The sequence below is a fragment of the Pelmatolapia mariae genome, linkage group LG12 (assembly GCF_036321145.2).
Source record: "Pelmatolapia mariae isolate MD_Pm_ZW linkage group LG12, Pm_UMD_F_2, whole genome shotgun sequence".
Taxonomy (NCBI): domain Eukaryota; kingdom Metazoa; phylum Chordata; class Actinopteri; order Cichliformes; family Cichlidae; genus Pelmatolapia; species Pelmatolapia mariae.
Window position 1 is genome coordinate 9,364,388 of NC_086237.1, and position 15,186 is coordinate 9,379,573.

At 39.9% G+C, this 15,186-nt stretch overlaps 1 protein-coding gene across 1 annotated transcript in view; it reads left to right on the forward strand.

The window, feature by feature from the left end:
- Positions 1-1,275: 1,275 nt before the first annotated feature.
- The window catches only part of zmat4a (zinc finger, matrin-type 4a), a 150,051-nt gene continuing 136,140 nt past the window's right edge, over positions 1,276-15,186 (forward strand). Inside the window, exon 1 of the mRNA XM_063490190.1 lies at positions 1,276-1,428. Within this exon, the coding sequence (XP_063346260.1) occupies positions 1,342-1,428 (87 nt within the window). The 5' untranslated portion in view covers positions 1,276-1,341. The remainder of the gene's footprint in view (positions 1,429-15,186) is intronic.

Genomic DNA, 15,186 nt, shown 5'->3' on the forward strand with positions numbered 1-15,186 from the left:
GATCTCAAGGTTTGGAAAGGCCTCTGTATATAGCTGAATACAGCTGAGGACTGCCAGGCTCTGCTGCAAATATGCAAAACATTTTTTTTATTTGATTTTATTATCCTTTGTTTCTTTTTTTCATTATACACCTGCTTATTTTTCAGTCATCAGTAAAAAAAATGAGTTTCACAGAATTCTAACAGGTTATGAGCAAAGCAGATCGATTCAAATGGTGATTCATTCTGTATTTCTGCATTAGTTACGGTTGACTAAGCCTTCATTCGCTATTGCCATTTCTTCTTCTGAAAGCACTAAATAAAGTTCAAAAGTTTGGAGTTGAAGTAAATGTTTCATAGCCTTGTTGTCTAGTTGCCTAGTTGTCACCACTCAGACAATACCTCCACCTCAGCACTGACATAGACAGAGAAGAAGTCAAAACTGGAAGCAAAGACATTGCAGTGTTTTCTTTTTTTTCAAATTTCTATCCACAAAGTCTCAAGTTTTCAAACTGTTGCAGCACCTCCCTCTGTGTAATCTCTGAGTTTCTGCACAGACACATCATTAAAACAACTGCAAAAGCCGAAATGATCGTATACTCGTGTCTTCCAGTTGGCAACCCATCAGGTTACAAAAATCAAGAGACGCACGAGAGAACAACACCAAAACAGCACCAACTTTAACATCACTTATGGCCATGTGACAGGGTCTTTAATTATTCTGACCTGGAAGCTATGTCCATGTTTTATACAGTCTGTGATTATGACAGCTGGCAGAAGGACCATTACGCATGTTTTTGACACTGTCCCCTAGTGGCAGTAGACAGCTACAGCATGCTGTGTAGGTTCTGGATAGCACCCTTTAAGGACCCTTTACTTTGCAGGGCACAAATGTCCTTTACCTCTGCTTTTTAAACTTACTCTGCTGAGTTGTCCAACAGGCTAATCTCAGCACTTAAATGCTAAGGCTGAATGTAATGTCAGGTTAACGATGTATACATGAAATAAAAACTAAAAATGAGATAAAATGAAAAGCTTTTGCCACACAGAATGTCCACTGCTCATATCAGTAATAACGATACTCCCACATGAACCGTAAAAGGCTCTTTGCAGACCGTTTCATCCCCAGCCCCGGCTCCTGCCTGCACATCACAAACGAGTGAGCGGATGACATTTGCTAATGGGAGATGCCGCTGCCTACCTGCTGCCTCAAAGTCAACTGACGTGGCTGATGAGCGGCGCGCGGCCAATGGGAGCGCAGCGGGGCGGAGAGCACGCTTAGATTGTACTACAGTGTAGTACCGCTGCCAGCAGCAGACGCGTCTCCCGCTCAGTCCCGCTTTTCAGCATCTTCTTCTGGTTCATGGATTATACAGTTTCCCTCCAAGTGCAACATCAGCTGGCGGTGTTCCCGACGCATTTCCATCAGGGCTACAGCGTGGAGTTACAGGTATGATCTGCACGCGTTACCGCTCTTGTCTGCTTTCTTCTTCTTTCTCGCATTGTTTTTTTCTAGACTGTGATGAGAGACGTGCACGCGTGTTTAGGAGTGAATGAGTGTGACTTTATGTAGATGCCTTGCTGCAGGGGACAAGCATGGTTATGGTGTTGCATGCTGATATCTTTAACACCGAGGTCCTTGTTGCACGGAGGATCCCGTCAGAAAGAGCGCAGCGCAGCTGTGCTGCTGCCGGCGCGCTGCGGCGCACACCGGGGTGAAAAAGTGAGCAGAGCAGCCTGGTTGCTGGAGGTTGACCTTATGTCTCGTGTAATATTCCTGCGTGCTGAAAAGGTGACAGTCCCTGGTCGACCCCCGAGGGATTCCCTCTCGATAAGCTATAAATGAAGACATTTTCAGAAACAATCTCGGTGTATTAGTCCATTATAGAAGTCAGAGATTTAACTTTAAATAATTCAACACACGGTCCAGTACTGTACACACAATGCTGCAAACACTCTTCTACCCCGGGGGCAAAATCCTCCAATAACCTTTGGAGAGTGTGTTTCACACTTCACATTAAGCTTTCTCCTGCAGCCTGTGGCTTCTTCATCCAGTGCAGGACAAACTGTAATCAATGTTAAGCGATCAGCTGCCCCCCATAGACCAGTCCAGGTTGCTCGTAACATGCATAATAACGCCCTTTCTGATTCTTAAAGATGACAAGTAAGATGGATAGGAAGGAGCTGAACACACCTGTGTCAGCCTCAGGGAAGAGTTTCAAAAATATTGACTGACCGGAATGGTTCCCAACACCAGATTTAAAAACAGAAGAACTTTTTCTTTAGTTGTGTTTGGTGGTGAATGGAACTGAAGCTGTTCGCTTAGTGTCTGTACGGCATCAGAAGTGGAATGACTCCCGTATACCAAGTTACCCACTGTAAATGCACTTGTCAACATATACATCCTCCCCATCGAAACACACAATTAAATTGCATCATACATTTTTAAGTAATAAAAACAAAACAAAAATGCTGTAGGAATGTAGCAAATCACTCATATATGGTCATATATGCAAATTAATATTTAATAAATTGAAAGAAAGATTCAATAAACATTCCATTTTCAAACTAATGTGAAATTTCTAGCAACTTCTTCATGTTTTATACTTTAAAAGGATAAAGAGTATGAATAGAAATCATAAATTATTATTATTATTATTATTATTATTATTATTAATAATAATAATAATAATAATAAAGTAATGAAACTGCATTTGGGTGAAATTTTGTTGCATAACTTCCTTCGTGTTTCTTTGTGGTGATATGTACTCTTTGTGCTCTTATTGAAATTATTGTTATTCCACAGATAATGATAACTTATAATTGTTTGTTTGTTGTGCAGCACAATGCAGCGACTGATACATACGTTCTCACAATGCTCCACACTCGGCTTTTTGATGTTTTTTTTTTTTCAATTGTATCAAAAGTTGTGTTGACCATCAATATTTTTCAGTGTATTGTGTATCATTTAGAAATACTTGGATTGGGACTGGCATATGTGGATGACTATAAGAGCCCTTCTTTCATACATAGATAACGTGCTGACAGTTCTGGCATTCGTATTGGGCGCTGGCGATGTTTTTTGCCTTAGCCGACATCGACACATCAGTGCGCTGTCAGTGAAAGTTATGTGAGAAGAGTGGACACACACACACACACACACACACACACACACACACACACACACACACACACACACACACACACACACACACACACACAACATGTCCCCAAGTACTCCAAAACAGGGGAAAAGGCATTTTCCTTTTTAATGCTGTTCCAGCCGCTGACAGTTGCCCTTTTCTCAGTAGCTGCCAGTTCCACTAGTAACAACTGATCTCTGGATGGATATCTGGAGGGTTACACTGTGGCACCGCAATACAACACGTTCACATCAGTTTAATAAAAATAACTGGCTTAAATGGCATTAAAATGCAGTATTTCTAACTACAGCAACACCTTGATGCTGCGCAAACCTGGCTCTGCACTAGCAGAAGGCTCTGCGTATTAGCCAGTAGTACACTATATTGCCAAAATAATTTGTTTGTCTGCCTTCACATACATAAAAACTTAGTTGCATCCCATTATTAATACATAGGGTTTAATATGATGTCAGCCCACCCTTTGCCACTATAACAGCTTCAACTCTTCTGGGAAGGCTTTCCACAGGTTTAGAAGTGTGTTTATAGGAATTTTTGACCTTTCTCACAGAAGACATTTTTGAGGTCAGACATGTTGGATGAGAAGGACTGGCTCGCAGTCTCTGCTTCAGTTCATCCCAAAGGTGTTATAGCAGGTTAAGGTCAGGACTCTGTGCAGACCAGTCAAGTTCTTCTCCACCAAGTTCACTCATCCATGTTTCTAAGGACCCAGCTTTGTGCACTGGTGTCCAGTCACATTGGAACAGGAAGGGGTCATCCCAAAACTGTTCAAACAAAGTTGGGAGCATGTCCAAAATGTTTTGGTATGCTCAACTTTTAAGAGTTCCTTTCACTGGAACTAAGGGGCTGAGCCCAAGTTAAGAAAAACACCACATTCCCCTCCACCAAATTACACTTGGCACAATGCAGTCAGACAAGTACTGTTCTCTTGGCAACTGCCAAACACAGACTCATCCTTCAGATTGCTAGACAGATAAGCATGATTCCTCACTCCAGAGAAAATGTCTCCACTGCTTTAGAGTCCAGTGGTGTGGTGCTTTAAACCGACATATTGCATTGTGCTTGGTGATGTAAGGCTTGGATGCAGCTGCTCGGCCATGGAAACCCCTTCCATGAAGCTCTCTATGCATTGTTCTTGAGCTAATATGAAGGCCACATGAAGTCTTGAATCTGCTGAAAGCTGCTGTGATTTTACTTGCCCTACCACTTCATGGAGTTGCTGTCATTCCCAGTGGCTTCCACTTTGTTATAATACCACTAAAAGTTGACTGAAATGTTTAGTGAGAAAATTTCATGACTCTACTTGCACAGGTGGCATCTTATCACGGTACTATGCTAGAATTCACTGAGATCTAGAGAAAGAGAGCTATTCTTTAACAAGTGTTTGTAGATTCTATACACCTGTGTTCATGATCTGAACACCTGAACTCAATGATTTGGCAATATAGTGTATATGGCCGCTGATATTTAATGCCTCCCTTTGTAAAACAAGAAAAAAGTAAGGAGGAAACCCATGCAGATCAATAGAAAGGAAACTTTTTTCAAGGCTGTTTGCTTTCATGTGCTATATGAGTATTGTACGTGTTTTCTTACCTAAGGCTTCCTCTTCCTCCTGCAGCATCATTTCAACACATACTTAAGGATCCCAGACACATCCCAGGTGTGTTTTATTCTGCAGCAAGATGAGAAAAGGAATAAAAGAATTATGCACCATTTTACCAAGTGGGTGCTCAAAGTGCCATCTGCCTTATTTAAAGTAATACGAACGTTTAAAGTTATATCATCAAGTTTCCCCTTGTGCAGAACAATAGATGGCGCTGTTGAAGGTTTCCAAGTTTTCCCTGGGACACAAACATTTCTCCTTTAAAGCTCAGCATTAAAGTTCTGCACCAAAACAGCAACATGTTATAAAGTGTGTCAGATAATAAAGCTCCTTCATCAACCCTATCTTTAATATTCCAGTGATTTTTTTTCAACCACTGTAGTCATCCTTTCTGTTTGTGAAAACCTTCAATTGAAGAAAAAAGCACTTCCATTCCCCCGCATGCTGTCTGTAATTTGTGATGCCTATAAATAAGAGGCTTTGAAGCTCCGCGCTTCCACATCATCAATAATGTGTTTGTTTTGCAGAGTTAAAATTGCTCTGCTTCTTTGTTCCTTTCCATTGCATCCTTGCCAAAGTTGTTTCCATTCTCTCTCCGTTATTCCTTTCACAGAAGGTCAACTGAGATGGGGCTTGAGATTTTTATAAATAGCACACAAAGTAACCAAGTGCTCCAACCATCGGCACTGAGCACATTTATTACACAGAGCTTGGAAGTTGTTTTGAAGGAAACAACTAAGAAAACTCAGCTGCATCACAGAAGATAATGTGTGCTTTATCAAAGGTGTGGAATCTTCTCTCAGCTTCCAGACTGGCCTCAAATATGCAGAACCACTTGTATCTGCTTATAAAAATGCAGTTACTGAATAAGATGTTAAACAAAGCATCCAAAAAGTGCCCCTGTTTATAAAGAATAAAACAAAGCATGGTTCTTTTTACCTCTTAACCAGGTCATTAGGGTCAGAATTAAGTGTGGATAACATGAAAACATGGATCCAAGTTGTTGTTGGTAGTATAATGGTGTGGAGGATATTTTCTTGATATACTTTCGTTCCCTTAGTATCAGCTAAGCATTGTTTAAACACCACAGACTACCCGAGTATTGCTCCTTAACCATGTTCACCCCTTTATCACCACACTAAATCCATCCAGGATAAAGCATGTCACAAAGCTCAATTTATCTCAAACTGATTTTGCAAACATGACAGTGAGTTCATTATATGCAGATGGCCTTCACGGCCAGCAGATCTCAATCCAGTAGAGATAGTTGATGCAATGGAACAGGAAATTTGCATAATGGATATGCAGCATATGTGGAATGCTTTTATGACAATATGGACTAAAATCTCAGAGGGATGTTTTCAGGAATTTTTTAAATAGTTCATGCTGTGAAGAATTAAAACAGTTCTAAAGGCAAAAGGGTGTTCAGCCCAGCAGTGCTAAGGTGTACCTAACAAAATGACCAGTGAGTGTAGAATGTTAGATTACAGGGTTTTTTTTGTTAAGGCCTCTTCCCTTTATGTGTTTTTAAAGAGATTATCTATCTTAACCCTAAACCCAGATATTAAAAGGTTAAGGACTTTAGTGAAATCAAGCCAGTAGATGGAAAAATAATTATCCATGTATTTACTAAGGCATTGGTCGTGCAGAACGTTTGTTTCACCTTGCTTGGAAACACTTCTGGTGTCCCAAAAGAGTCTTTTAAATCTTAGATGCATGGATATGTCACCTTGTAGTTAAGTGCTTTTGTGTAAGCTGTTATGGATGTAATTTCCAAGTTACTTTAACTACAGGATCATCCAACAGGTTTGTGCTGTCCCAAGCCACGTTATGTCTCTGACAGCATATTATTTGATTATTTGAGTTTGAATCCTCCTTGATCTCATGCCCACACTGGGAAGAATTAATCTCATCAGACCGACCAGTGTCACTATTTTATTGTTGCACCGACTCAACATTTGCCCTAAATGTCTGTTCTGGCTGAACACCAAGCTGATTATATTACTGAAGTGCAGGCAGTATGCCCAGTGTGAGTGCTAATGTTTTCACTCAGCAGATCTGTGGACGCTGCTTGGGTCACACTGCATGGGAATAGGCCACTTAGCAGCAAACACAAAGCAAATGCTCATTGTTTCGACCTCAAGGCATGACATTACAATTTGGCCAGCCTTTGCCTCCCCAAAGCCAGAGCAGCAGAATAATAGAGACAGAATGGGAGGCAGATCAGTGCACAGGTCTCTGGAATAGGATGTAAAGTCTCTTTGCAGCCTCGCTCAACCAGTCCGGCTAATTTGCCCCCCTGGGAGCAATGTTAGAATCTCTCACATGGCCCCGGAGCACCAGCTGGACAAAATGCTGCCGATGATAGAGGAGGCAGATTCTATAGAGCTTACAGCTCAAAGTGTGCACGGAGAGGTGAGACAGCTGCTCTTATTATATATGTACTTTCCTTTGTTCCTTCTTTACTAAATCCTTGACCAGCACCAAGTTGCTTCAGTCCCATGTATTTTTAGATGATTTCCTTTTTTTTAAGCTGCATTTCCTAAAAGACACTATATTTTCTTTCAAACATGCACTGCTTTTCATTAATCTGAAGGTGTCTGAACTTGTCAACTTTAGAGTTAAACTTTTGCAAAGAAAGAGCGTTAATAGTCTTACTTGGCTGGACCTAGCAACATTGGCATCTCACATTTATTGCAGTCTCCGAGAGCAGTTGCATTAATTGAGAAGTACGCACAAGATACTGACTGTGCGTGTCTGTTGTGTATCTAAGCTACTTGTTCTGCTTGCTTAAGAGCAAATGCATGCACATATGTGATATTAACTCTTACCAACTATCTACAAGTTGCTATAAAATAAAATTATCTCTCTGTGGACTTTTGCTTCAGCCAATCAGGAAAAGAGACTTGTGTAGGAGGGTACAAATTTTTAGCAGCACTGTGCCATGCACACGAAGATGCAGACATGCACACACAGAAACAGGCAGAGAGAGAGAGAGCCTGCTCTTAGTGACAGTGGTGGCGAGAGCTAAGTGTTCTAAAGTGTTTTTACATACACACTGCATTCTACAAGTGCAACAAATCCTTTGCTTGTATGGAAAATGTGGAATGTGTACTGTGACAAACAATGGCACTAGTATGTCTGAATAGTAACGTAAAAGTGACAATTGTCTGCATGACAGAATTAAATCATTTTGTCAAAGTGTAAAAATGGTCTTATATGACATTTAGCAAACCCAAAATCATCCTTCAGTTTCCCATGAAGCAGTGATGGTGTGTAACTGGGCCGAAAAATTGTGTGTCATGTTCTCAGTAAAGGTGAAAATTGAAAATAAAAGTATGTGACATTAAGTCGCATAAAGAATTTGCCTGAAAGCGCTTGATTTGAACCAAAAGATAAAAATTATGCAGGCTTGGTATTTTTAATTGCAAATTGTTAAGAAAAGGGAATTACTACTTACCTAGCAAATACCCAAACAGTTAAATATGATATCATCTTAAGTATCTTAAGTGACTGACTGTCAGTTTAGAGCCTTTATTGCCTTTTTCAGATGAAGTCTCACCCAGTCATTTTGGTATCATGTTTTTTCTGTTAAAACCTTTCAATAAAATAGGTGGACATTAACTAAACTCAAACACTACCACTAACCCCAGATGTGTCACTGATGACCCTCTTAGATATAAGGATAAGACAATGCTTGTATATCATGGGTTGTTGCCTCTCATTGTGGTATCTGCAGAGATTGAAGCTCATGTCTTTTGGGATATGTAAACAGCAGAACACCCTAGCATTACACTGGCTAACAAGACTTGCAATTAGGCCGAACATGGGACCTCTACTGAGACTGAGAGTGAAGTCCTTTGCAATCAAGTTGTGGGGTAATCAACATTCAGAGAGTGGCAGGAACAGTGATTACTACAGACATCCTGCTTGGATTTGATGATGATGCCAATGATGGTGATAAAGAGGACAATGAAAATGAGGATGGTGACGACGATAATTATGATATGTAAAATGGATTCAGTTTTGTCATATGTATATATCAATGTTACTGGATTTCAGTTCAGGATAACTTCGGTCGTATACAGACAGTCCTAGTCGGGTACAGATTGATTTACCACTAACTGATTTCTTCTTCTTTTTTTCTGTGTCAAAACTGTCAGAGTTCAGTTTTACAGACGAGATTTAGTTCAAATGATTTGAGTGAGAACTGAGAATTAATTTCAAATGATTTTTTATCCATCCCTGAATAAGCTAAAGGAACAATGCATGCTAGAAAGCAACGTCACCAGTGTAGCTATTTAGATACTGATTCCTTCATCGATACCATATCAAGATCTAAGGCTTTTCCTCTGATCCAGATTAAAATTCTACTCAAACTAGTCAATCACAGTTTAACTAAGAAGAAAGTTTGTAAATCATTGTCATCAATCTTTGAAGCAAAAATGTCAGATATTTATTATCTGGGTTTTCTGTGTTTTACTAAAAAAGCAACCTGCTATCTTCCTTTTTTTATTCTGTCTTGGTGAACACCAATAATAGATATTTCAAACCGTGGGAGTTTTTAGTGTCCAGTCAAACCCTAAAAGGTCAAAGTCCAGTGTCCTCGCTGTCCCTGAAAGAAGGAAGCTTAACTCTTTACATATGTGCAGTTAACAGGTAGTTGTGAATGTAAAACCATGCTTAAAAGAAAGTACACCTTCTTTCAGTAGCCTACCTCCTCCTTATTGTGTTGTCTAATCTCAACAAAACATTGTACGATCATCTTCACACAAAGAGAAATGATTAACATCTAGATGTTTGTTTGTTTTTCTAAAGATTTATTATAAATCACAGTTCTTTGGGTTTTCATGTTCATTGTCCTGTTGGACTGATGACCTCACAGTTGACCCTACAATACTTGATGGTTGACTCAAAGATGGCAAGTTGCCAGATCCTGTGGCTGGAAAACAAGCCCAACTCATTATCCCTCACCACCACTGTGACTGACAGTTGGTTATTGGAGGTGTTTAAGCTGATATGCTGTGTTTGCCTTTCACTAAATGTAGCTGTATAAAAATAGATTCCAAATACACAAAATCAGTAGTAGCCCACTTAATACTAGTGGGGTATAAATATTGTGTTTACGTATGCGTAAATAGCTTTACAAGGGATACTGATAGTGAGAATTACTACAAAAGGTCATATTAGTCATACTGTGATTTAATTGATACGTTCTACATCTGTGTGTTAGTGGCTGTGTAAGTAACTGAAACAAAAATCAGTGTAGATCTGATTAACAAGAAGAATTATTGCCATTTTATTCTGTAATGCTTTGCTTTTATTTAGTTGTGGCATTGATCCAGGAGTCCTCTGCACCATCTCTGTCTTCCACTCAGCATAGATAGAGCTATGGGACTTTCAGGTGGCGTTTTTTTAGTCAGAGGATTATTGCCCACGTTGGGTTTTACACCAATATCTGGCCCCAGAGAACAGTGCTGGAGGTCCTCCAAAATTGGTGACCGACAAGCTCACTTTATTCCTTATAATAATTCATTGTCAGCAACAGGTGAGCAAAGATAACTATAGTCCCATTTATTCACACAGTAGAATACTGGCCATTGTACCGTATCACTGATTGATTATTTCTGCTGTGCTGGACATTTAACACCCATTTGTTTCACTTGCAAAGTCAGGCAAAATGAGAAAAATGGAGGTGCTGTGGAGAGGACTTAGGGTGAATGTGAATAAATAGTGGACCATGAGGTCTATACCTTTTGAAAATTTCGTCATTGCAAGCTGCTCAGATTGCAGTTTTGTTCATTTGCTATGCATTAATTTTCAGACAAAAGTGGATAATGTAGGTTTCAGAGTAATGCATCAAAATCTTTTTTTTGCATTTTTGAATAAAGCTTGCTCTTTCATCATGAGGTTTTCAGAGACTAGGAAAGCTGAAAAATCATTTAACATGATTCGTGCCATCATAGAACTGTAAAAGTCTGCAGTGATCAGAATTATTGCATTCTTCAGCAACTTCAGCAACTGTTCCAAGTGACTTAGAGATGTAGTCAGGCATATACTTAAAGACAATCACTGTGGATATGTAATAAATTGATCAATTGTATTACTACAGCACATCTTGTCTATATCTAAACACAAACACAACAAAACAAAAGCTCTAACAATGGTTGGCTGGTGATCTCACATGAAAGCTTAGCTTTGAGCCCATGGTCAATGTTGGCCCAATGTTGTCAGTTTGTACTGGCTGCGAATTCTGCTGGTTTGACCATTATCCTAAACAGTGTTGGCAAAGGGTTTCACTTTACTCATGGCATTTCTTCATAGTGTTCATTGGGGTTGGACAGTCAGTTGTTAGTTCACTTATTTTTACAAGTAGGTGGTCCACTTGTGCAAAACTTAGTTTCAGACCAAGATTCTGCATATGGAAACTACTTGCCACCCGCCACACTTTGACTTGGTTATCAGAAGTACTTTACAAGTCTGCACACACCCAAACACTGGTTCTCCTCAGACCTGGTATCATCAGCTCTAGTTGCACTGCACTATGCCAAGTCATGAATACATGCATTTCCACTACACTGTTGTTTCCCTGGTGGTCTGCATGGGCCACTGGAACTAATCAGTCAAGATCTTAACCAAAACAAAGCTGTTTTTGTGCTTATTATTAAGCACAAAAATAGTTATTGTAACTGTTGCCAATTTAACTTTAATCTTTCTAATTTAGAGATCACCTTGATTTTATTGTTCCTGTTAGAATTGCTTACAGAGTGGGATTTGGCGATTGTCCTATTGTCATTTGGTAAAAATGTTTGCCATCACTGGGCTGTATGTTTAGCATGCAGATTTTTTGGATATGAATGAATAGATCTGACCACTGGGACCATTACATTCGGCAAGAACATGCACCAGTGCTGAATATATAGGTTGCACAATAATACTGTTTTACCTCAGACATAATAAAATACAATACAAACTTTATTTATAGGGCACATTTAAAAACCAGCGGTATACCAAAGTGCTTAACATAAAAGACTAAAAAAGTAACATGAGTATTATAAGGCCTCAGCAAAGTATCAAATATACTCACAGGTCATTGCCACTAATACACAGGGGTAGTATAAAATGCATATCAAGTAAAAAGATAGTAAAAGCACAAGCCATAAAAAATATGTATAAAGAAAAATAGAGTAAGCCTAAAAGCCAGGTACGAGCATTAACAAGCAGGAAAAGCGAGATTAAACAAATAGGTTTTTAACCGTGATTTAAAAGACTGGATAGAATCGGACGCCCGGATCACAATCGGAAGGTTATTCCACAACTCTGGTGCAGCCAGGGCAAACGCCCGGTCACCTCTAGACTTCAGCCGAGATCTAGGCTGCACCAAGAGAAACTGAGTAGATGATCTTAATGCTCTGGCAGGAACATACGATTTAAGGAGTTCGCTAAGGTAGCTCGGTGCTGTGTTGTTGGTAATTTTAAACGTAAGCAGCAGTATTTTAAATTGGATGCGGTATTTAATGGGTAGCCAGTGAAGGTCAGCTAGAACAGGGGTGATACAGGCAAACTTCCCAGTTCTGGTCAGAATGCGTGCCGCAGCATTTTGGACTGTCTGCAGTCTATGAAGAAGGACAGAATGAAGACCGAAATACAGTGAATTGCAGTAATCCAGCCTAGAGGTCACAAAGGCGTGGATGAGCTTTTCCAGGTCCTTATGCGGTACATAGTTCCTAGCCTTAGAGATGAGACGCAGTTGGTAGAAACTAGTTCTAACTACAGCAGACACTTGTTTATCGAATTTGAACGAGCTGTCAAGCAACACGCCCAAATTGCTAACAGTGTCAGAAAGGGAGCTGGTAAGGGAACCAAAGGCATCACGAAGTTGGCCATGAGGAACCTTGCTGCCAAATACCACGATTTCAGTTTTCTTATCATTTAGAATAAGAGAGTTTGCTAAGAGCCATTCTTTGACCTCGCGCATGCACTCTTGAAAGCAGTGCAAGGACAAAGCAAGATCATCATTTAGTTCAAAGTAGATCTGTATATCATCAGCATAGCAGTGAAAAGCGGTGTAGTATTTCTCAAAGATTGCACTTAGAGGGACCATATACAGTGAGAAAAGAATAGGGCCCAACACAGATCCTTGAGGCACGCCACAGCAGACAGGTGCAGCAGAGGAAGAGCAAGTGCCCAGGTTGACCGAGAAGGACCTATTGGAAAGGTATGATTTAAACCAATCAAGGGCAACACCTTTAATGCCTACAGTATGCTCAAGCCTCGCTAATAAGATGTTGTGATCTACCATATCAAAAGCCGAGGATAAATCCAATAAAACTAGGACCGCAGAGCGTCCAGTATCAGCAATTAGAAGAAGATCATTGAGGACTCTAAGCAACGCTGTTTCGGTGCTATGATGTGATTTGAAGGCAGACTGGAATTTATCATTAATGTCATTCTCATCCAGGTACGCCTGGAGTTGTAGAAGAACTATCTTCTCGAGGATTTTGGACAGGAACGGGAGCTTAGAGATCGGCCTGTAATTCACGTAATCATTATAATCAAGGTTCCTTTTTTTAAGAACAGGCTGAACTATAGCATGTTTAAAAGCTGACGGGACGCAGCTAGAGAGTAAGGAAGAATTCAATAGCGATAAAATACTGGGTCCAATTACATCGAAGCAGTCCTTAACTATGCGAGATGGGAGGGTATCATGTATAGGTCTGTGAAGGTTCTCAGTCACGTATAGGATTAGTATTGTTCAGTTGTTCAACTAAACGCTTAAGAGTAAGGAGTGACACGGGCTCAAACTGATGGAAAGTAGACGAACAACCAGGAGTACAAACAGGGCTTGACATTAAAGGAAGTGAAGACTTAAGAGATGAAACTTTATCTAAGAAGTGATTTAAAAATTGTTCACAAAGAGCCGGAGAGCACACCAGCGGCATAACAGGGCAGGGATTGACCACTGAATTAAAAATTTTAAATAGCGTTCGGGGGTTGTGACCATTAGCCAGGATAATTTTAGATAGGAAAGCCGCTTTGGCCATTTAACTAAATTAACTAACATATAACTAAACTTTGCTATGGGTCATTCGACTTTGAAGTTATTACTCTGCCTCCTCAGATGTGGTCCCAGCTCTGCCAGCAAGAGTTCAAAATGCCCCACTAACATCCTGAAATATGTACGAAAGCAGTCATGATACAGCCTCAACTCCTGGATCAAACCATGAAATTCTCCCTGCTGCTGCCTTCGTTTGAGAACTGGATGAATCCAGAATCTCAGTTTCTTCCTTTTCTTGTTTAGAAAGATCAGGATCAGCTCATCATCAACTTCTTTTTGAGGATGGATTTTCTGCAAAAATACAATACTTTTGGTGTATGTATCAACCTAGTATTATGGCAAAAGGTGTAATAGACTCTCCGGTCCACCGTGTCCATTTCACGCTTTGCCTCTCCAAAACATGAAACGTACACGCACGCAGAAGATGCAGTAATCCGAAGTACCAGCACAGGGAGATATTTTATTTCAAGCCAGCATGAAAATAATCACAAGAAAGCATTTAAACAGACATTATTAGCACCTTTACATGTATATACATATTAGCTGCCTAGGTTAATCGTTTCTGATGACGAAGGACCCTTGATTGTACTTAATACGTTTTCTGCTCACTACCGACTTCGTGGCTTTAAATATATTATCTCCCCTACTGATAATGCAACGTCTGCATGCATTTAGATTTCACATTTTGAAGAGGCAAAGCGTGAAATGAACACGGTTGACTGGCGTGTCTATTACACGCTTTGCTGTGATATCAGGTTGTGTATATATGGTACAGTTCACATTTGAAAAAAAAAAAAAGATTTTTCCACTACATGCTCAGTGTGTAATATACTGCTACTGGTTAGAGGAAGAGAAAGAGAGATTGGACAGTTTAATCCTCCAGGCCCAAAAGAGAATAACATATTTACCAGTAGGCTAGTCTAACTTTCCTAAATGATGGATGATTTAGCCTAGAGTAATAGGTAAATACAAGTGGAAGGATGCACAGCCAAAACAGCAATATTTCATAAAAGTCACATTGGCTCTTTTAAAGAAAAAAGAAAAACTTTTTCCACCGTTGAGGCCAGTTGTTCAATTTGTTTTTATGCGTATAACATGGTTTACCTGTCTCGCCTCGACTGTGGACTGTGCCCTCTTCACAAACAGAAGAGTCCTTCACAGACACAGTCACATACTACCGTCTCTTTAAAAGCACTATTACAGTAAGCTCTAATTTAAAACCAGCAGACTCCTTCTGTTTTTACTCATTTTAAATTGAAGATGGTGAAGCTCCTCCCTGCATGCAGAGAAACATGTTCTTATTGCAAGTCATACACAAGTTATATGTGGAGACGCAAGCATAAAACTGATCAATATATATGAAAACCGTGATCAATATGTAATATA